The sequence below is a fragment of the Ipomoea nil genome, unplaced genomic scaffold (assembly GCF_001879475.1).
Source record: "Ipomoea nil cultivar Tokyo-kokei standard unplaced genomic scaffold, Asagao_1.1 scaffold3047, whole genome shotgun sequence".
Classification (NCBI taxonomy): Eukaryota; Viridiplantae; Streptophyta; class Magnoliopsida; order Solanales; family Convolvulaceae; genus Ipomoea; species Ipomoea nil.
Genome location: NW_017619475.1, coordinates 704,184 through 726,884, shown reverse-complemented (window position 1 = coordinate 726,884; position 22,701 = coordinate 704,184). Strand labels below are relative to the sequence as shown.

The 22,701-nt window shown below is 36.5% G+C and overlaps 1 protein-coding gene across 2 annotated transcripts; it reads left to right on the top strand.

Moving 5' to 3' along the window:
- The first annotated feature begins 7,018 nt into the window (after window positions 1–7,018).
- LOC109163872 lies at window positions 7,019–9,142 on the top strand. Of its 2 annotated transcripts, none has more exons than XM_019312584.1 (3): window positions 7,019–7,224; window positions 7,425–8,774; window positions 8,850–9,142. In XM_019312584.1, exon 2 carries the CDS (start codon window positions 7,513–7,515, stop codon window positions 8,752–8,754), a length of 1,242 nt encoding a protein of 413 aa, XP_019168129.1. In that variant the 5' UTR covers window positions 7,019–7,224; window positions 7,425–7,512; the 3' UTR covers window positions 8,755–8,774; window positions 8,850–9,142. The 2 variants fall into 2 exon arrangements, with proteins under 2 accessions (XP_019168129.1, XP_019168130.1); XM_019312585.1 differs by having other exon boundaries at window positions 7,425–8,775; window positions 8,853–9,142.
- Window positions 9,143–22,701: the final 13,559 nt, after the last annotated feature.

Here is a 22,701-nt window from a genome sequence, read left to right as displayed (position 1 = left end):
CCGAAAGTACCTTATTCCTTATGTCTTAAACAAGACCATTGTTATCACTTCTGAATTATGCATAAACAAGTGATCAACATCAACCATAACAAAATCAAACCTGAATAGATATCTAAGAGTATCATCAACCTAATGTGCTATCAAACATAAATCCATACATGTATAGCAGAGTTAACCGTTATACAAGGACTTTACCAGTATGCCCATCCTTCCAACATGGCCAATGAAGGTCGTGGGCGCCAATCCCTTAGTCAACGGATCCGTGATCATAAGATCGGTGCCAATATGCACTATTGATACTCTTTTTGATTTTGTACCTTCTCCTTAACAGACAGAAATTTCAAATCCATGTGCTTGGCACCACTAGTAAATCTGTCGTTCTTTGAGAAGAACATGGCTGCTGTATTATCATAATGAATCCTCAATGGTTTGGTTATAGTGTCGACAATGCCCAAACCATAAATGAAATTATGCGGCCATGATTATTGAATTGTAGCCTCAAAGCATGCTACAAATTCTGCCTTTATAGTGGAAGTAGCAATGACAGACTCCTTCACACTCATCCAAGATATTGCTCCATGAGCGAGTGGAAAAAATATTCGAATGTGGATTTTTGGGTATCCAAAAATCCGACATAGTCTGAATCCGAATAACATATAACCTCCAGGTTATTCGTTTCTTTTATAGTGAGCATGTGGTCCTTAGTGCCTTGTAAGTATCACATGACCCTTTTTGCAGATTTCCAATTTATATCTTTTTAAAACTTTGTTAATGTGAGTCTTCTAGGACGAACCTAAAATCCCATGTGATCTATTACGGAATATTTCTTATTCCAATCACATATGAAGTCTCACCCATATCCTTCATCTCAAAGTTCATTTTTTCTTTGTGATTCTCATTTAGAAAGATATTCCTTAACATCACGCAACATCCCTTTATTATTAGCAGCAAGAAGAATGTCGTCAACATGTAATACTAGGATTACAAACTTGCTTCCATTAAACCTTTATGTAGATACACTGATCAACAGTGATCAAAATCAAATGACAATTTCAAGTATCATTGTCTAGAAGCACGTTTTAATCCATAGATCGACATCTTCAATCTACATACCAGATTTTTCTTTCCTGTGGCCATGAAGCCTTGCGGCTAATCCATGTATACTTCCTCTTTTAATTTACCATTCAGAAAGGCAATTTTAACAACCATTTGGTAGAGCTCAAGAACAGAATGAGCCACCAAAACCAAAATAATTCTCAAGGAAAATTATTATCCTGTATGGCTTGGTTAAGTGAGACTGGATAATTATCAATGCTCAAGTCACTTTCATGCTCAAGTGCATAAACAATATAGTCATCAGGAATGGCTGATCTTTTCTATCTAGTAGATCTCTTTAATGCCACTTCCTGCTGAGATTTCACTTGATCATCATCTTGAGTTTCAACCTCATCTTCATTTACAATAGCTTCCTCATGTGAAATTTGAGCATCTAGTTGTTGTTGTTCCAAAGTATTTACATAAGGCTACACTGCACTGCAGCAATAGGAACAATAACATGAAAAAGGATCACTTGATGAATCTGTAACCATCAATGACTCCTTAATCTCAACATTACGAGCTCCCATACTCCCACTGACTTCGCCATTTGAAATGAAGCGAGCATCACCAGACTCAACAATCCTCGTACTTATGATTAGGACAATAAACATGTACCCTTTAGACCTTTCTGGATATCCAATGAAATAACCACTAATGGTTCCGGATTCCAATTTATTTTCATGTGGATTATATATCCTCACTCCGGCTTGACAGCCCCAAATGTGAAGATGCCTCAAACTAGGTTTCCTTCTTGTCCATAGTTCGTAAGGTATTTTTAAAAAACAACCTTACTAGGAACCCTATTGAGTAACTATGCTGTTGTTTTTAATGCATATATCCACAATGAAACAGGCAATGTACAGTTATTTACCTTACTCCTAACCATTTCCCTTAGAGTACGATTTCACCTTTCTTCCACACCATTTTGATGTGGTGTGCCTAGCATTGTGTATAATGCACAAATGCCCTTAGATTCGAGGAATTTCTTTAAATGGGCCGAGAATTTGCCCAACTTTTGATGTTTTCCCATAATACTCATCACCTTTATATGATCTAGTTGTCTTTACCTTTCTATTTAACTGACTCTCAACTTCAAATATGAATGTCTCTGGGACATCCACAGACTGAGATCTTTCACGCAGTAAATAGATGTAACAGTACCCAGAATGATCATCAATAAAGGTAATAAAGTATTTATCACCACTCCAAGACGGATCATCAAAAGAGACCACAGATATCTGTATGTATTAAATCAAGTAATCATGAGCTTCTTGTAGCTGAGTGTACTGATACATGTCTGACTTCCTTTACCTTTATGCAATCGACACATGCACCATTCCAGTCAGTAAAATCCAATTGAGACAAAATTCCAACTTTAATAAGTCTCAATATCCTTTCTTTGGATATATGACTAAGCCTTTTATGCCACAAGTCAACTGAAGATTCTTTTGGCGCACTCCTTTTAACACAAACATCACATTAAACAAGGAATTAACAAAGTTATCATTAAGATTGAAACAGTATAGTGTATCCAACAAAACACCAAAACCATAAAGTTTTTTTTGTTGATACAAACATTTGTTTCCAATCTTAAAGTAAAAACTCAATGTTTCCAACCTAGCGGTTGAAACAAGATTTCTAGAACAATTTGGAACATACAGACAATTCTCAAGATCAAGGCAAAAACCTGTATTCTGCTTAATTCTGTAAGTTCCAATACCTTCAATTCTAGCTTTCATCATGTTTCCCATGAAAAGACACTTTTCATTTTCCCTATGAGGTTGAAACATAAAAATCTTGCTTAATGTTATAAACATGTGTTGTAGCACCAGTGTCTAACCACCAAGTATTAGAAGGAACCTCAATAAGATTGGATTCAAAGCATACTGAAACTGAATGTATACTTTTATTTCCATCCAAGCTTTCCTCTTCAGGCATTCAGCCTTCTTGTGCCCAGGTTTGTTACAGAATAGCATTTCTGCACTTTCTGAACATCACCTTGCACCTTCATAGGATGCTTGCCCTTCTTTACTACTTTTAGATTTGCTGCTATTATCACTGACATTAAAACTGTCACCTTATAGCGTGATACGATAATGTTCACTGCAAACATTTATCTCACATTTATCAATTGCTTTGAGTAACAAACCTTTATTCAGACTATAATTTATAGACCTTAAGTTTGTATTTAAATCCGCCTTTGGGTCAAATTTAATACAATGTCAATTTACCGACATCATCATTCACACATACTTGAATGAGACTATTCATCAAGTTTCAATTTAATATATAGGCCATCTTTGGACATGCACTACATATTAACAAAACAAGAATCATAATCTCCTAAATTGTCATTAATCACATGTCTGATCTACCTTTGGGCAACCGCTAGAACCATGTGTTAATGATCACAAATGTTTATCAATCCTTTAGTGTCATTCAACGATGCAAAATACTTGTTACGATAAACATTTGTAAACATAAATAATTATTTAGCTATTTCCTTGAGTGGGCCACTTTGGTGACTAACGCACTCGCCTTATGCTAATAATTTATTTATGTGAATAAACCTTAATTTATGTAGCAAACATAAACATAAATGATCATTTAGCTATTACCATGAGTGGGCCGCTTTGGCAACTAACACACTCGCCTTATGCTAATAAATCATTTATGTGAATAAACCTTAATTTATATATATGTTATAAACATAAATGATTAATTAGCTATTACCATGAGTGGGCCGCTTTGGCGACTAACACACTCGCCTTATGCTAATAATTCATTTATAAACATATAAATAAATTAATAATGGATATAACCTCCAACCATGAGTCCTTAATGCCTTAAATAAACCAAACGGTTCAAATATAAACTCAAATTAAATGAGCCTAGAATTTAAAGCAAATCCATAATACTTTAAATAACCCAAATAGACTCAAATATAAACACAAATTAAATGAGCCTAAAATTTAAAGTGAGTCCATAATACTTTAAATAACTTAAATAGACTCAATTTAATTAGCCCAACAAAATGATACATCAACAAGATCACCTGAAGTCGTGATGCATCCACTGTCCGCTCGCAAATTATGCCATGGAATCGTGTTCACCGAGAATGGTGAACACAAGGCAAAACGACGTCGTTTTTAGGCAAAAAAAAAAAAATTTGCGGATGTGGAGTTAACGGCGCGCGTTTGATCAAATTATGAATTTTCTGTTATGAGATTATGAATTTTATGAAAATTCATAATCTCATAACAGAAAATTCATAATCGCATAATAGAAAATTCATAATCTCACAACTGAAAATTCATAATCTCATAACAGAAAATTCATAATCTTATAACAGAAAATTCATAATCTCATGGTTCCAAAGTGAATGTGTAGGCATGGTTCCAAAGTGAATGTGCAGGCATGGATTCATAATTTATGAATGTCCATGATTTCGGACGGGAATATGTAGGCATGGTTCCAAAGTGAATGTGCAGGCATGAATTCATAATTTATGAATGTCCGAAATTATGAATGTAATGAAAATTCATAATCTCATAACAGAAAATTCATAATCTCATAACTGAAAATTCATAATCTCATAACTGAAAATTCATAATCTTATAACAGAAAATTCATAATCTCATGGTTCCAAAGTGAATGTGTAGGCATGGTTCCAAAGTGAATGTGCAGGCATGGATTCATAATTTATGAATGTCCGTGATTTCGGACGGGAATGTGTAGGCATGGTTCCAAAGTGAATGTGCAGGCATGAATTCATAATTTATGAATGTCCAAAATCTTTGTTCACCTCAAATTAAAGTGAAACCGCAAAATGTGAAAATAAAGAAGAAAAGTCACGCAATTAATTAAGAAAAAAAAAAGATAATGATGTACTAACACCGTTGGAACCGTGTTCACCATAAATGGTGAACACGATTCCATGGCATAACGTCCCCTGTCTGCTGCCTCTTTGCCCGGTATTGCTCCACCGAGAAGCCAACTTTACCGTTATTGCCGTAACTCTCCGTTGCCCACCGATTGAAGGTGAATCGATTCCATTGATTACACATATATATAAACAGTACATATATATACCATATATAATATATATACTGTATCGTACACTCATTTATATATAAACATGCAAATCAATAGCTTTTATATATATATATATATATATATAAAATAAACAGTACGAATATGCAAGACTACAACATACATGTTTGCTACATATATATATATATATATATATATATATATATATATATATAAACAGTAGGCAGACCAATAATCCATTTGATTCAATTCCAAAATATATATACATTACAGTATATACATACCAACCATATACACCTTAATGATTCCATAACAAATAATATAGTTGTTTGCCACACGTATATATATTGTACAGTACGAGCATATATAAATCATATCCATTTATATAAACATTATATATGCTGATATGCACACAATGGTTTCGTACAGTACATATACAATTAACGTATAAACTTGTTGATTATTCCAAGGTTCAATTACAAATCAACAATTATATGTATACACTATTAATTACAGTTACCCAATATACATAGTAATACCATATACATATATTCGACAATCGCCATATACGAACCAAAGAAAAACATTCGACATGGATAATCAACAAACCCACAACCAATTAAACCTTACAATTAAAAAATCCCCAAATATCATGAACCCTAATTTTAGTGATTAATCAATTTACAAGCAGACTCTGATACCAAATGTTAAATAATCCTTTATGCGCTATAACTTGAATGCGGAAGCACAATTAACAATGATCGCATGTAAATCAAATCAATCAACTAAACAATGTTCATGATCATGGATTTTTAATTAAATAGAAAAGATAGAACTTACTTGGTTCCATTGAAGATGTAATCTCTAAATTGAATGAATCAAGAATATAATGCTTCACCTCTCTGATCCGTATACCTTAATCACCTCCTGATGATACGGAGATTAGAAAACTTAGAGATTTGAAAATTGTGTTGATCCCTAGAGTTTTCCTGGGTATTTATAGATGTGGTGAGAAACCCTCTTTCAAGAGGAATGGGGAACCTCCTTTAGGAATAGAAATCCCTTTAGAAATATGACCTCCTTTAGGAATAGAAATCCCTTTAGGATTGTGAAACCCATAACCTTATCCATTATACATCTTTTAACCCTTATAAACTTAAATTTTTAACAGAATGAGAGGGAGGGAATTTCACCCAGTAATTCCGCCTTTACACATCACTGATCATCAACGTGAGTACCTTATGGAATTACAACCTTTATTATATAAATCATTGTTAGAAAATAATTATTTCTAACATCAACATGAGGTCTCTGTTCAGCGAGATGCCCAGCTTGCTCATGACAGCACTCACCGTCATGAGTCTGACCATGAGTGCCCCTCTTTTTTTTTTCCTTTGCTCTTTTCAACCCCTCAAATTGCACCGTGCGTTTATGCCTTCATCTTGTGTCGTCACGACTCCTTTTCACCTTTACAAAGTGTTATTCCTTGCCCGTTCTCATGCTAGTCGATTCATTATTTCCTACAATCAAAAAGGCATTCAATTAGGAGCACTTCATACCCCAAAAACATGACAATTCTCTTTAAATAGAGGCTAAATTGAATGTAAAAGAGGTTAAATTGAATTTAAAACCAAGCCAAGATATCATTTATCATATTTTATGGTGGGTGAGTATGCATATATTTGTTTGTGCTTTATTTTAAATAGGAATATTTTGGTTATTTAAATGATATTTCTTTTAAAGAAGAAATCGAGTTTCTATACTTGCCGAGCTGACAGGTGGGCTGCACCCTGTTTCAGCCGATTAGTTTAGCGAGTTTTGACTCTCAACAAAACGACACAGTTTTTCACCCTTTAGTTGGCTGCTTCCCTAGGATCCCCTGGTCCATAATTGCGCCAAATCTGCAAAAGCATGGCCCTCTCTTTTCTATCTTTCTCTCAAAATCGCTGATATAATCGACGGCTTTTTCTCTATCTACAGAAACCCTAATACCATATTTGTTAGAAAGCTCCAGGAGCTATGGGGCCTTGGATTTTCGGCGTTCAATAGCCAAAGATCCCCTTTCTGGTGCAGGTTACAAATCAATTTCGCAATCTTGATTACTTGATACATATATTTATAAAACGTTGATTATATGTCTTTAATTTTTGGTTATATGGAATTGTAAGTTTATGCTTAAAGATTGATTCTTTTTTAATTTTCCTGATTTTTGTTAGTCATTTGGTTTCTTAAACCTTACTTCTGCGATTATAAGAACTATTCTTTTTCTGCAGTTGGACTTGAGAAGTGTTGTATTGGGGAATTTAGGCAAGGGGTTGAGCAGTGCATTTTGAATATTGAGCTGAAGAAGGGTTGTATGTAATGGGTGACAATGTATTGGATGATATGATAATGGACCTTGATTTGAACCAAGAACCCTCAGACCAGCCTCCTGAGTCAGTTTTAGGATTTAGGTCTTTCTTGAATGATTTAGAGAGTGCACAGAGTAGGATAGAGGAGAGAATCCGACATCTCGAGGCTGTCACTGCCCGAGTTTGGGAACGCCATAGGTGGCGCCGTGCTCGAAGTTCTGTGGAAGCGAATATTTTGGTTGGACAGAATGTGAATGCGGAGGGTGATGAGGATGCAGCGGGTATGAGTTCTGGTAGTGGGAGAGGGTGCAAAAGGGACAGCAGTCATTTAGTGGCGAAGGCATTGGCAATAGATTCGGAGGTGAAGAAGGTTGCTAAGGATGGTGGAACGTTTTTTGATTGTAATATATGCTTGGACATGGCACAGGAGCCTGTTTTGACTTGTTGCGGTCACTTGTATTGTTGGGCGTGCTTTTATCAGTTGCCATATGTTGATTCTATGGTCAAGGAGTGCCCCGTTTGCAAGGGAGAGGTTGCTGATGGCCATGTTATTCCTATTTATTGTAATGGAAACAGTCATTGTGAGACGGAATTGGTGTCTGGTGTGAAGATACCGCCAAGGCCAAAAGCTCATCGTGTAGAAAGTGTTAGACAGCAGCATCTGACCCGGGGTTTATCTCATATTCCGGTTGCAGAAGCACTGAGGCGAATTAGGGCTAGTATTGGAATGGGGGATCCCCCGAATCGACCAGAGCCGATTGGCATGAATGCAAATGTTCCCACGACTTCTCAGGAGTTGCAAAACGCAGATGGCAGCCATCAAGTACGCTCCCGTGTGTTTTCAAGGGTGTTTTCCGAAAGCACCGCTTCTCTGTCATCAGAACTAGATAATGCCCAGCGCATATTCGAGGACCTTGCTGCATCGATTACTGATCGCATATTGCAAAGAAACAGCGCTCAAGGCTCAACTGCTGCTGATGCAATGCGGGCTGAAGATTCTTTTGTAAGAGATGAAAGTGTTGCACGACTGGAGCATCCGATTCTGGATACAGATTCTGTTGCTTCATCTTCTCGAGGAAATGAAGATTCTGATGCTGTTGTACAATTGGGAAACCTGATACCCACTACAAGTGGTGAAAGGGATCAGCCTTTGCCACGGACTCCATCTTATAGGAGAAGATTTAGTTTGTTGAGGTTTTCTGACACTAATAATGAAGTTTCCCGCGAAACTAGAAGGAGAAGATTGAACTAATGACTTCCAACTACTAATAAGGTAAGGGTTTTACATTTTTCTTCTTGCACTCATATTACCTTGCTAATAAATGTCTGACCGAGTTAACATATTCTCAGCTTTAGAAGCATAGGCAGAACACATTCAGCTACTGCCTGATTTCACGATTGGCCAATATGGAGGAACTTGTGATACACGGTTTCATCAACTAGAGTTAGCCACATGGAGTGTAACTCGATTGTATACTAGGAAGTAGGTTATCTTTTCCTTTGGTTAAGCATCTTTATTGGCTTAAAGCTTGTTGCTGGGCTTTACATGTTTATGTGATGGGGTCAATGAATGTTATGAATTTTTCAAGGCTACTTCCAACTTTCCTACTGTCATTAAAATGAAGATTCATTCTCACCTCCATCATTGCATAAACTTTGAATTACTCTCTCTTTCACATTCTTTTCTTGGATGACGGGGGAAACCCCACAACCCTTTTTGGGTGTGGGTAAACCCCGCATTGTGAGTTGTGACCCTAGTCGAAAAAGTACTACAAGGAAGTAAACCAGTCTAGGTTACCCATAATTGACCAGTTCAAACAAGGGGGCAAGGATATAAACTCGTAACCTTGTGGTTACAAATGTCTCTTGTCATCTTAGCTGGGGTTACCCCTCTCGTTCACATTCTTGATTGCTTTTATTATTGCCTACTACATTTTGGTCCTGTTTGGTGGTAAATGGTTGTTAGCTGTTAGCTGATTGTGTTAATTAGAGGGTATAACTAGTTAATAACATTAACTGATTGTAGAAAGGTGTTTGGTAAATTAGTTGTTAGCTGATAGCTGTTTGTTATAATTTCTTTTCTCAAAAAGCTAATTGAAAAAGCTGCTTAGAGCATCTTTTTAAATTTTAGCATTTTTGGGGTTGCAAAAAGCTAATTAACTAAATACTTATATTGATTTTTAACCAAGTCAAACAATTAATAGTGGTCAAATAAGCCAAAATTGGCTTATAGGCTAACTATTTTACCAAGCAGGGCCAAGGGAATTTAGTATATTTGGTTTGGATAAATGGCAAAGCTCAAGCTTCTGCTTGCTAATATAAAGGATCCAAAGGTGAATGGGATGGCTGGGTACAGCATACAATGCCAAATTTTTGTCCTTTTCAAGTGTATTTGTTGTTTCCTGCAAGCAGGGGGTGGTATTCTCATGGACATCAGATTCATTATATTGTTTATTTCAACTTTCAACTCATCAGTGATCAGATACTTTGAATTTGAAATGAATGTTTATCACGTTTTCAGCTTTACAGTTTAGTGAATTTGAGCCTTATTTTCATTAAATCTATCATTGCACTCACTTGTTCTTTGACAATAAAGCTGTTCATTTATCAATTAATTCAACCAACAATGTGTAACTGATAACAATGAACGAATTGAAGGCCATCTGCACCCGTGAAATACTTGGACCTGCAATCTTATGTGACATTTTATTGTTGACCGTGGTCTACACAGCTCCAAAACGACATTATTTTGATGTTTAAAAAAAATTCTTTGCTTTGAATACATGTTAGAATAATGAATATTTTGAGATAAGATAAATTTCTTTTATGAGTTAGAATAATGTATTTTATGTATTAAAATAATGTACTTTATGTGTTAGAACTTAGAATAATGAAATTTCTGGGGATATGGTAATGTCTTTATGTGTTAGAATAATGTATAATGTACTCAATGTGTTAGAATAATGAAATTTCTAAGATAAGATAATGTATTTTATAAGTTAGATTAATTTACTTTGTGTTTGAATAATGTATTTTATGAGTTAGAAAAATATACTTTGTGTTTTTGGATTGTGGTCCACACAATTGTGTAGACCACGGTCCACGCGATAATGATTGGTCAGACTTACCGAGGACCTTGTGGTCCACTGGTGTCCGGTTGCTCCTCTATGTGAGAGGTTTAGGGTTCGAGCCTTAGTGTAGGTGTAGCTTATATATGTGGGTATCCCCTTCCTTTGTAATAAAAAAAAAAATGATTGGTCAGACTTGCATAAGGCCAAATGGGCCCATTTCCTTGTTGAAAATATACTCCGTATTATTATTATTTTTTTGAAAGCAAAAAATCGATATGGATTATTGAATTAAAGCAGAAATAGAGTCAGGAGAACTGAGTCATAGTACATCGTGCTAGCCTATACAAAAGCCGCAGAAGCAAGAGTGTGAGCTAAAACATTAGCCGATCTCGGCACAAAACTAACCAAACAATGAATAAACGAAGACATAATAGATCTGCAATCCCGAATATAAAAACCAACAAAGGATAAGGGGGTAATATGTTGTGCCAAAAGATAGAGACACAACTCAGAACAGTCTGTATGAAGATTCACAAATAGCATTCCACGGTCTCTCAACCATGATAACGCCTCCTTACAAGCTACAGATTCCGTCATAAGAGGAGAGAAGCAGTCTAGCAACACTCCACCGCAAGCCGATGTGAAGCCCTCATTCGAAGAGAGAAGGACAATGCCGAATGAAGCTTTTTTCTTGGAGGGATGATAGGTCGCATCTACGTAGCATGCGGGCAAGGCGGACTCCATCTGTGCAGCTCCGATCACGGCCCCAGCAGAGGCGGCAGTAGCGTTGGTTGTTATGGCAGTAGCAGGCATGCGATGGTGGATAGTCTGGTAAGCGTCTAGTGATGACTTTGCTGCCCAGCATAGCTTCGAAAGTAGTGGAAGAGTTCTCTCCCATACTGTCGTGTTCCTTGTGTTGTGTTTTGGATATGAACAATGTCTGCAAACCTGGGAGTTGCGAGTGTTGGGTTTTGGTGATTAGCAAATGTGGGAAGGCGATAGAGGCGAAGGGAAATTTACACTGTGTCGTGTTCGAACGAACACTGCCTTAAAAGCAATTCCCGACTTACCACGGGTGCTTTCGACCGGTAGCACATGCACACTCAGCTTGCACTTTGGCAAACCAGCAATAGAGCTCAGACTTATGATAATGATAGCAAGGAAGAAGGTTTGTGTTTTTGGCGTCTTGTTTGCTGTCCAGATGCAAGGTATTTATACTGGAGAAGCCAACAACTTCTATTTGCATTACTCTGTTCATGGGTAAAGTGGCGGAGAATAAGGATCATGCATGTCGCAAGATGAAGAATTGTTTTGTGGACAAGAAGCAGTCTCCCCCGCGAAATTAGGAGATAAAATAATAAGCTGAAATTAAAGTGGTGTGGCAACATTTTAAAGGGAGAGAACTTTTCTATTAATGTTTTCCAACAATCCCCCACACATTTATAGGAAAGGCTGAAACAACTAAGTTTGACCTAGTCTATTTGCTTCAACACATACTTCACATTGGGAATATGAATCAGTAGATATATTTGGCAATAAATCCATACTTTTTAGTCTATTTAAACAGTTTAGGCCAATAAGACCTAGTCTATCATGCCAAATATTTACTGAGACAGAAAAGTAAGCAGAAGAAGCATTATTATTATTTGGGCCATACCAATTAACAACATCATGATTTGGTTCAGACCTAACTACGTTTACATCCAGCACAAAGAAGCCATTACGTAAATATCCCTTCCCAAGGTAATTTTCCCCTCGAGTCATGACCAGATGGTTAGACTCAAAAACTAACTTAATCCCAGCCTTATTCAACAAGACTCTAGAGATTAAATTTCTACGGAGGGTAGGAACAAATAATACATTTTGTAAGAGCAGTTTCTTCCTAAAGAATAATATAATTTCTACTGTTCCGCGACCCCTTACCTCAGAAACGCTAGAGTTCCCCATGAAAACTTGTTCTCCTTCAGTTGACACGAACTCCTTGAACATGTCTTTGTTGTTGCAGAAGTGACGGGAGGCTCCAGTGTCTACCACCCATTCTTCTTGATTTTGTACTATGTTGGCTTTAGTAATAACAGCTTCAATTACCTTGGTATCTTTAGCATTCTCAAGTAAATTAGCTTGACTTCTTGGTTCAACATTATTCGCCTTCTGGGAATTTTAATTTTGAATTCCTTTGCGATGATAGCACTGTGCTGCACGATGACCTTGTTTCCCACAAACGAAGCATGCACCACTTTTCCCCTTTTTTTTGGATTTTGTCATTTCTGAAGCGGTGATCATTGTTGTTGGGCTTGTTGTTCTTTTTATTATTATTATTTTTGTTTTGACCTTCGTGCTTCGTCCTGTTCTGGTTGAAACTAGATTCAACAATATTAGCTTTAAAGTTTCCAGGATAGGTAACCGACCTATTTTCGCGAATTGAGGCTTCAATATTGATGGATTTCACCAATTCCTCCAACGTAGTTGTTTTTGAGTTATGTTTCATTTTGTTTTGGAAACTTTCCCAGGAATCAGGTAATTTCTCTATTAAAGCATCACACAGAAATGTATCATTTACCTGGGTACCTTCTGAAAGCATATATGTGACCAAAATTTCATATCCATAGACCTGCTCCAACATTGGTTTTGAGTCTGTCATTTTGAAGTTGAGCCATCGTGCAACAACGTATTTGCGATTTCTGACATCATCCGAACCATACTTGTTCTGTAAAAAATCCCGAATTATTTTTGCGTACCTTTGTTTAGAGTAGAGATCAAAGATGGAGTCTACCATATTTTGTAGTATAGTTGCACGGACATATTTGTTGACCTTGTCATATTTCATGCGAATTTCTTCAGTGATTGTAGCTTCCTTTGCAGTGGATGCTACAGTAGCAGTACTCTTGTCCGAAGCTGTAGTCTGCGATTCTGAAGGCTGAAGAGAAGTGGACGAAGGCTGCTTTGTCGAAGCTGATGAAGTCTGGACGAGAAATGGCGCAGGGTCTTGAAGCAGCATGTAACCCGTTTCAGTCTGCTCGAAATGCATGAAAATCTTTGCTGACCATCTGCGAAAGTTGAGGCCATTGAGTGGCTCAAGTTTGGCGAGATCAACAGCGGGTTTGGTTATAAGTGAAGACATTGTCATCGGGAATTTTGCTTTTAAATGTTGTGTTTTGGATATGAACAATGTCTGCAAACCTGGGAGTTGTGAGTGTTAGATTTTGGTGATTAGCAAATGTGGGAAGGCGATAGAGGCGAAGGGAAATTTGCACTATGTCGTGTTCGAACGAACACTGCCTTAAAAGCAATTCCCGACTTACCACGGGTGCTTTCGACCGGTAGCACAAGCACACTCAGCTTGCACTTTGGCAAACCAGTAATAGAGCTCAGACTTATGATAATGATAGCAGGGAAGAAGGTTTGTGTTTTTGGCGTCTTGTTTGCTGTCCAGAGGCAAGGTATTTATACTGGAGAAGCCAACAACTTCCATCTGCATTACTCTGTTCATGGGCAAAGTGGCGGAGAATAAGGATCATGCATGTCGCAAGATGGAGAATTGTTCTGTGGACAAGAAGCAGTCTTCCCGGCGAAATTAGGAGATAAAATAATAAGCTGAAATTAAATTGGTGTGGCAACATTTTAAAGGGAAAGAACTTTTCTATTAATGTTTTCCAACACCTTTCTCTCGATAAATGATACATAGCTGCCACAAGTAAATACACATTCTCCTTAGTCAAAACATGCATTGCATTAGAAAACTATGTAGAGAAGGTGTTGCCAGCCATAGTAGAGATAATCATAGATAATTCATTCCATACTCCATATTAATTAATAGAAAAAAAATTATTAATAAAATAATATAATTTTTTTAGGGGCAATTTATATCCTGCACCACGGCGCGCATTGCATTATGCGCCCAGATGCAAAACGACGTCGTTTCAATTTTTTTTCTTTTTAATTTCCCGCCCCAGTGTTTGGCAGTTAATTTTTCTTTAAAAAAAAAAAACCCCATGTTCAAAAATGTATATAATGTTATACTAGAATACACATAATTGTATACATGAATGTACATAATTATATAACAAAATATACATACTCTTTTTTAAAAGATAATACACATAATCTAACATAATACATAATAAACATAAACTTTTAACATAATACACATCAACTCTTAACATAATACACAAAAAATTTCTGATTCGGATGTACATAATTGTATAAAAAGAATGTACATAATTGTATGAACAATATACATAATCACAGCAACTTCCTACCGTGCCTCCCAAAACGACGTCGTTTTGGGAGGCGCGCGGCGCACAGTGCTACGTGCACCGTGGTGTAGGGTATAACGATTGTTTTTTAGGTGGTGTGAAAGTGGGATCACTTTTGAAAAGAAAGAGGATTGCATGGATAAATAGTGAATAGTGAATAATTGCAAATATGGCATTTTGAAAGTAAGAGATAATTGCAAGGATGCAGATAGCTTTAGATGGGGTTCTTTTGTGAAAATTTTAAATTAAAAAATATATAATTTAAAAAAAAAAAAAAAAAAAAAAAAAAAAAAAAAAAAAAAAACAATGTAGTGGTTGCCAACACTCCACTTGCCCCAACGGGTCGTCATTCATGACTAGCATACATTCTATGTCAAACATAATTTACTAACGGTAGACACATAAGACATGCGATGTTGGTTAATGTTAGACATTATATGGTAGAAGAATATTTGATATGATCTCAGTGATTGTGTGTATAATATCTTATTGATTCTTACCATAGCTAGTGTGCATAGCCTAGTATAAATATATGTATCCTCTTGACTCAATATTATGGAATACAGAGATTTGAACATGGTATCAAGAGCCACATAAAGAGAAAAAAAAAAAAAAAACTGAATTTTTTTTTCTTCTTTCTGCTTCTGCGCACGGTGGAGTTTTGGGTCGGGATTGTCGCCGGCCGTTTGTCATCACCACCATCAGGAGCAGAGTCGCTGGTCGCCGATAGGCCGGACTGCTGACTTCGACGTGATTTCGCCAGGCGAGTGGCCCTCACGCGCCGCCTTCGTCCTCGTCGGCAGTCCACGCGCCGGCGCGTGTGCTTCACTCCGGCGCCGGAATCGACTCCGGTCTACTTTCCCGAGGTCGCCCGGTCTTCTACGTCGCTGCTCTAGGCTCGGTTTTGGCATTGAAGGTCCCGGTAATGTCCCTCTTATTTTTTGCTTTGCAAGACAGTGAAGTTGTGTGGTTATTTGTGTGTTTGTTGTGGTTTAGAGGTCTGATTCTGGAAGTTTGGTTGTCTGGTTTGAGATATCTTCCTGTTGGATAGCCTAATGTCTGAGTCTAAGTCTATAGTTGTGTCTGATATTCTTCCAATTAATGCAAGAATCACAGAACACAAATTAAATGGCTCAAATCATTTGGATGGGAAACAAACCATTAAAATATATCTGCGTAGTATTGACAAAGATGCCCATATGACTGCCATCCCACCCGAGGATGACAAAGCTAAGCAAACTTGGTTGCGTGATGATGCTAAATTATTTCTTCAAATACGGAACTCAATTGAATCTGAGATATTTGGTTTTGTTAGTCATTGTGAAACTGTCAAAGAGCTCTTAGACTATCTTAATTTTTTGTATTCGGGTAAGGGCGACATTATTCGAATCTATGATGTTTGTAAGGCTTTTTATATCCACCAAAAACATTTGGATGTACTTGCTTTGTGAGAGATGTAAGGTCCCATATCACAAAATTAGATCCTAAATCTTTAAAGTGCATCTTTTTGGGATATTCTCGTGTTCAAAAGGGGTATAGGTGTTATTGTCCGTCAACGGGAAGATATCTAGTGTCTATTGATGTAACCTTCCATGAAGATGTTTCCTTCTCACTTTCTTCAAATTCAGAAAGCCATGGCGACAGTGATGATGATATTCTCATCTATACGGTTACCACCGCTTGCGCTTCTATTCCACCTTCTCAACCACCAATCACTCAGGTATATTCTCGTAAACACCACTCTGTTCCAAAAGAGGTTAACCCGAATCCAGACACTACTTTGGTTCCTGACAATACGCCAGATTCATGTCCTGAGCCGGATTCTTCGTCGTCTGATCCAACTACCTTGCCAATAGCCCTACGCAAAGGTAAAAGAACTTGTACTTATCCTGTCTCATCGTTTGTTTCTTACAACCACTTACCCTATATCTCCTACTCTTTTATTGCTTCTCTTGACTCTATACAAATTCCTAAAACTGTCAAACAAGCACTATCCCATTCTGGTTGACGTAACGCTATGATTGAGGAGATGAATGCCTTAGATTTCAATGATACGTGGAACTTGGTAGATTTACCTGTAGGGAATAAGGCCATTGGGTGCAAATGGGTGTTCGCGGTGAAGGTTAACCCTGATGGATCTGTAGCTCGGTTGAAGGCTCGTCTAGTTCCTAAGGGGTATGTACAAACTTATGGTATTGATTACTCTGACACATTTTCTCCTGTTGCAAAATTGACATCTGTCAGATTGCTTATTTCTATGGCTGCTACATTTAATTGGCCTTTACATCAACTGGACATTAAAAATGCTTTTCTACATGGTGAGCTTCAAGAAAAAGTCTACATGGAGCAACTACCTGGGTTTGTTGCTCAGGGGAAGTATGGTAAGGTTTGTCGACTTCGCAAATCTTTGTATGGCCTTAAGCAAAGCCCTCGTGCATGGTTTGGGAAATTCAGTCAAGCGATTGAGAGGTTTGGCATGATAAAAGGAAAGTCTGATCATTCTGTCTTCTATAAACGCTCTAAGAAAGGCATTATTTTATTAGTTGTCTATGTGGATGACATTGTCATCACTGGAAGTGACACCGCTGGTATTGTATCTCTTAAGACCTTTCTTCATAGTCAATTTCAGATTAAAGATCTTGGTACATTAAAATATTTTCTAGGTGTTGAGGTAATACGGAGTAAGAAAGGTATACTTCTCTCCCAGAGAAAATATGTACTTGATCTATTGACAGAAACAGGGAAACTGGGAGCTAAGCCGTGCAATACTCCAATGATCCCTAATTCACAGTTAACATCAGAGGGGGAGCTATTTGATGATCCAGAAAGATATAGAAGATTGGTTGGTAAGCTAAATTATCTGACTGTAACTCGTCTTGATATTGCTTACTCAATAAGTATTGTAAGTCAATTTATGGCATCTCCAACTGTTGATCATTGGAAAGCTGTTGAACAAATCCTGAACTACTTGAAAGGTGCTCCAGGACGTGGAATTGTATATCAAAACCATGGACATATGAACATTGAGTGCTTTGCAGATGCAGACTATGCAGGGTCTAAGGAGAATCGGAGGTCTAAAACCGGATTTTGTGTCTTCTTTGGTGGAAACTTGATCTCGTGGAAGAGCAAGAAGCAAAATGTTGTCTCACGATCGAGTGCAGAGTCAGAGTATAGAGCAATGGCACAAGCAACCTATGAAATCTTGTGGATATATCACATTCTCGATGAAATAGGGCTCAAGGCTTCAATTCCTGCGAAGCTATGGTGTAACAATCAAGCGGCTCTCCATATTGTAGCCAATCCTGTTTTCCATGAACGAACCAAGCACATTGAAGTTGATTGTCATTTCATTCATGAAAAGATACAATGAGGCATAATTTCTATTGGATTTGTGAAGACAGGAGAACAGTTAGGAGATCTTTTTACAAAAGCTATGAATGGGCCTCGAATAAAATACTTATGTAACAAGTTGGGCATTATCAATATCTATGCTCCAACTTGAGGGGGAGTGTTAGACATTATATGGTAGAAGAATATTTGATATGATCTCAGTGATTGTGTGTATAATATCATAGGGATAGTGTGTATAATATCTTAGGGATATTATTGATTCTTACCGTAGCTAGTGTGTATAGCCTAGTATAAATATATGTATCCTCTTGACTCAATATTATGGAATACAGAGATTTGAACAGTTAACATGTTATGTGTTTGCAATTAACATATTATGTACTTGCAGTTAACAGTTTATGTGCTTATAGTTATCATGTTATGTGTCTTCAATTTGTTTACAAGTATAAAAACGGTTAACTTCAACCTATAGGTACAAATGTGACAACTGCATAATCTGAAGGTTATTTTTGCACTAAGGTCCACAATGCAAGCTAGACTATAGTCCATGGTATAATTTGCAAGCATGCACACGTTGGGCAATTGTCTTTGTTTTTCATTTTCTAGTTTTATATATCGGTTTTTTATTTTTCACTCTCCATTTCTCCAGTTTTTCATTTCTCCAATTTTTTGATTTTATTTTACAAATTCAACTTTAAGATAATAATAATAATAATAATAATAATAATAGTAATAATAATAATAATAATAAGAATAATAATAATAATAATAATAATAATAATAATAATAATAATAACTGAAATGGAAAAAATGTATGTGGAGGGGGAAGGGAAAATGCATGACATGTGTAGAGCCGGGTTCGATCCATCGACATAGGGGATCGTTCACGCATGTTTCTCTACTTCTCCATTTGGAAAAATCCGATTCTTTCTTTTCCGAAATCAGTGAAAAAGTAAAGAATGTCGTTAACTTAGGAAATTGGAGAATAGAATTTAATAATGAGTACTATAGCCCAAACAGTAGACTAGAAACTATGAGTTGAAAGTGCTTACAAGACACCCCAAGAGTCTTGTAGTGATCAAACATGTCATGTTTAGGAGGGAGACAAGCTGCCCATTTTATAGTGTAGAGGACCACTCCATTGGCTGCCAAGCGTATGATCTTGGTTCATCTTTCATGCCTACTACCCACGTGTCTATGCCTTGCCCCATGTCTCCACCCACGTCTCAAAATTCTTGCCCCTCCCCCCCCCCCCCACCCTCCCTTCCTCTTCTCTACCCCCTTACCCCTCTACCATACACCCTCACGCGTAAGCGACCTCCATGGACTTGTCGGCAAGGGCACTCTACCCACACTGGCCACGTCGTGGCTCAGGGAATCTAGTGGCCGTAGTGGGCTCACCCTGGCGGCCATGCGCAGGCCCGCCCCTGGGCAAGGGCAGGCTGGGCCCTTGCCCAGGGCCCACACTTGGAAGGGGTCCACCACTCCACCCCACTATGTATATACTATATAGTTATTGTATTAGTAAATAATATATATCCATTTAATTGAAATATTAGTTAGCTTAATTGATATGATTCCATGTTTGTATCCAAAAGGTTAAGGGGTTGAACTGCACTCTTTGCGATTTAGAAGATACGTTTTGAATCAATTTCTATTTGACTAATTTAGTAATTTACTACCACGTGTTATTTTGTGACCTTTTATATTAATTTTTCACTCCCTACTATTTAAAGATGAATTTAGATATATTATTATGTAGTATTAAAATTGAACTTATGCAATTTATTTCTATTTTTAATTTGTAATTTTGTGGTTTTTTTTTACCTTTCTATAATTATAGTGAGATTTATAATATAAATTGATTTGTGATTCATCTCAAATTTTGAATCTATTTCTATTCGAGTAATTTACTACTTATATTTAGAACACGTGTTATTTTTGTGAGCTTTATAATGAATAATGTATACCTAATATATTTTGTGATTTAGTTATGAAAATTATTTTAAAAGATCATTTACTTCTTTTGTGTGTCTGTTGTATTCAAATTAATCTAGAAAAAATTTGAAATTGATCTAACTAAAAGAAAAAGTATTTATAAATATGATATCAATATAGAAAATATGTGATTTATAATGTGTTTTCTATTCGAACTATTTTATCGAATTAATTAAAAATTAAGATTTCATGCTCTGCTCTTGTTTATAAATTTTGTTTTATAAATTGTTAATAATGATTACTTTATTATAATAATAATAATAATGTGATTGAGATTATTTAGTTTCAAATTGTTTATTCATTTTTATAAACTGTTCATACATACTTTCTCAACCCTCACATTGGGGTTTTAACCTGAGTCCTCTCATTTGAGAAGTCATAGCCATATCGCTAGACCACAAGGCCTTTGGCAAGAATTGTTTTCATTTATATGTAAATTGTTAAAAAAATTTGAATCTTATTTTAAGTTATTTGACATTAGTATTTAACCTTATTTAATTTAAAATTTAGTTATAAAAATGTATATTAATTTCATGTAGGGCCTATTTTAGTTGCTACGCCCTGGGCCTATAAAATGATAGGACCGGGCCTGGCCATGCGCCGACCGGCAAGGGCCGGTGATGACTCCCTCCACGCTATTATGCTCACCCTCCCTTTTCTCTCCCCTTCCTTCCCATGTATGCACGTCCCCACCCTCGCTAGGTGCTGCTTAGTGCCCACTAGCCACGCCATACCCAAGGAGTCTGATGGCTAATCAAGCAAGTAGGGATCGATTACTACCCTTTCCATGTCGCCTACATAAGTATGCCTATGTACACCTTCACCACCATGACTCCCACCCAGTGAGGGTCTCGTTAGTGAACTAGGAGGTGCTCGGTCCCCATTGGCCACGCCGCGGCCTAAGGAGTCTGATTGGCTCACCCCACCGACTATATGCCAGCCGGTAGGGACCAAACCTCCTCCAGACCACTATTTTCACCCACCTTGCTCTACTTCCTTACCCTCTACTTCCCACGCATGCTACTTACTCTTAAAAACAAGTATTTCCTTTATTTTTGTTTTTCAACAAAGTATTGCTTATATGTGAGAATAAGAATAAATGTGAAAAAGAGCAGACATTATCTATAAATATTATAATTATAATTATAATTTTAAAGTTAATGCTAATAACAAAATTAAGAATTAAATACAAATAATTTATTAATTCTAATTAATTATAACATTAATATTAACTAGCATTAGTATAAAATCTATATATATATAATATTTACAAATGGTGTCTGCTATTTTTTTTACATTTATTCATATTCTCACATATAAACAATATTTTGTTGAAAAACAAAAATAAATGAAATATTTATTTTTAAGGGTAAAAATATCTACTTAATAGAAAATGAAGAAAAATTATCATTTTTAAAATAACTGAGGGGACTAATATGGATACATTAACAACTCAGGAGACAAAAACCAGTCGTCATAGACCGCCTGCAAGAGATCTTTTCTTAACATCAAACCTGTTGAGATTAGATAGAAATGATAAGAAAACCTCAACAATTTCTTTGTTTTCAACGCCTCCTAATTTCCGGGAATTAGTCACTTCAACAGCCTTCGCGGTGCATGTGCACCGCAGTAAAAAATGGCGTCGTTTCTTTAAGTAAAGAAACGGCCCGTCGTTATAGTTAACGGATTCCGTTTATTTGGTGTATTAAACACCAACTAACACTACAGTATATCTAAACCGGCACTGCAGTTATATCAAAATGATACTGTAGTTATAGTGAAATGAAACTGCAGTGTATATAAAATGAAACTGAATAACATTTCACATATTTGAGTGTATATTGTACAATGAAGCTGTAATTATATCAAAATGATCATGTAGTTGTGTTTTAATGAAACTATAGTGTATATAAAATAAAATAAAATAACATTTTCACATATTTGAGTCTATAAATATCGAATGAAACTATAGTTATATCGAAATGAAACTGTAGTTGTGTTGAACTGAAACTGCAGTGTATACAAAATGACACTGAATAACAGGGTCACTTTTTGCGAAAGGGTGCGAAACGGCAGAAAACAAACACCGTTTCTTTTTATTTAACAAAAGGACGTGCAGTGCATGATTGATCATGCACCGTGGTGCATGATATAATTTGCCGACAAAAACACTATGGGCTTGTTTGGTTATCAGCGGTTAGCGGTCAACGGTAGCGAGTTGTGTTAGCGGTTATCAGATAGCGGATTGTATTAGCAGGTTTGACCAGCAGATTGTATTAGCGGTTTATAAAAAAGTGTTTGGTAAAATTAGCTGTTTAGATTGGCGGTTAACATATAAAATGACCATAAGGGTATACATTATAATTTATAATTTATAATTTATAATAATAATAATAATTTAAAAAAAAAAAAAAAAAAAAAAAAAAAAAAACGAAAGAAGGGAGCAGCACAAGCTGCTCCCCTCTTGTATTCCTACTTTTCCCACCGTCCCACATCGGTGAGAAAAGTGGGAATGGAGCCTTG

Excerpts from the sequence above, each read along its gene's own strand:
- LOC109163872 (XM_019312584.1), top strand. The coding sequence starts at position 7,513 with ATGGGTGACAATGTATTGGATGATATGATAATGGACCTTGATTTGAAC.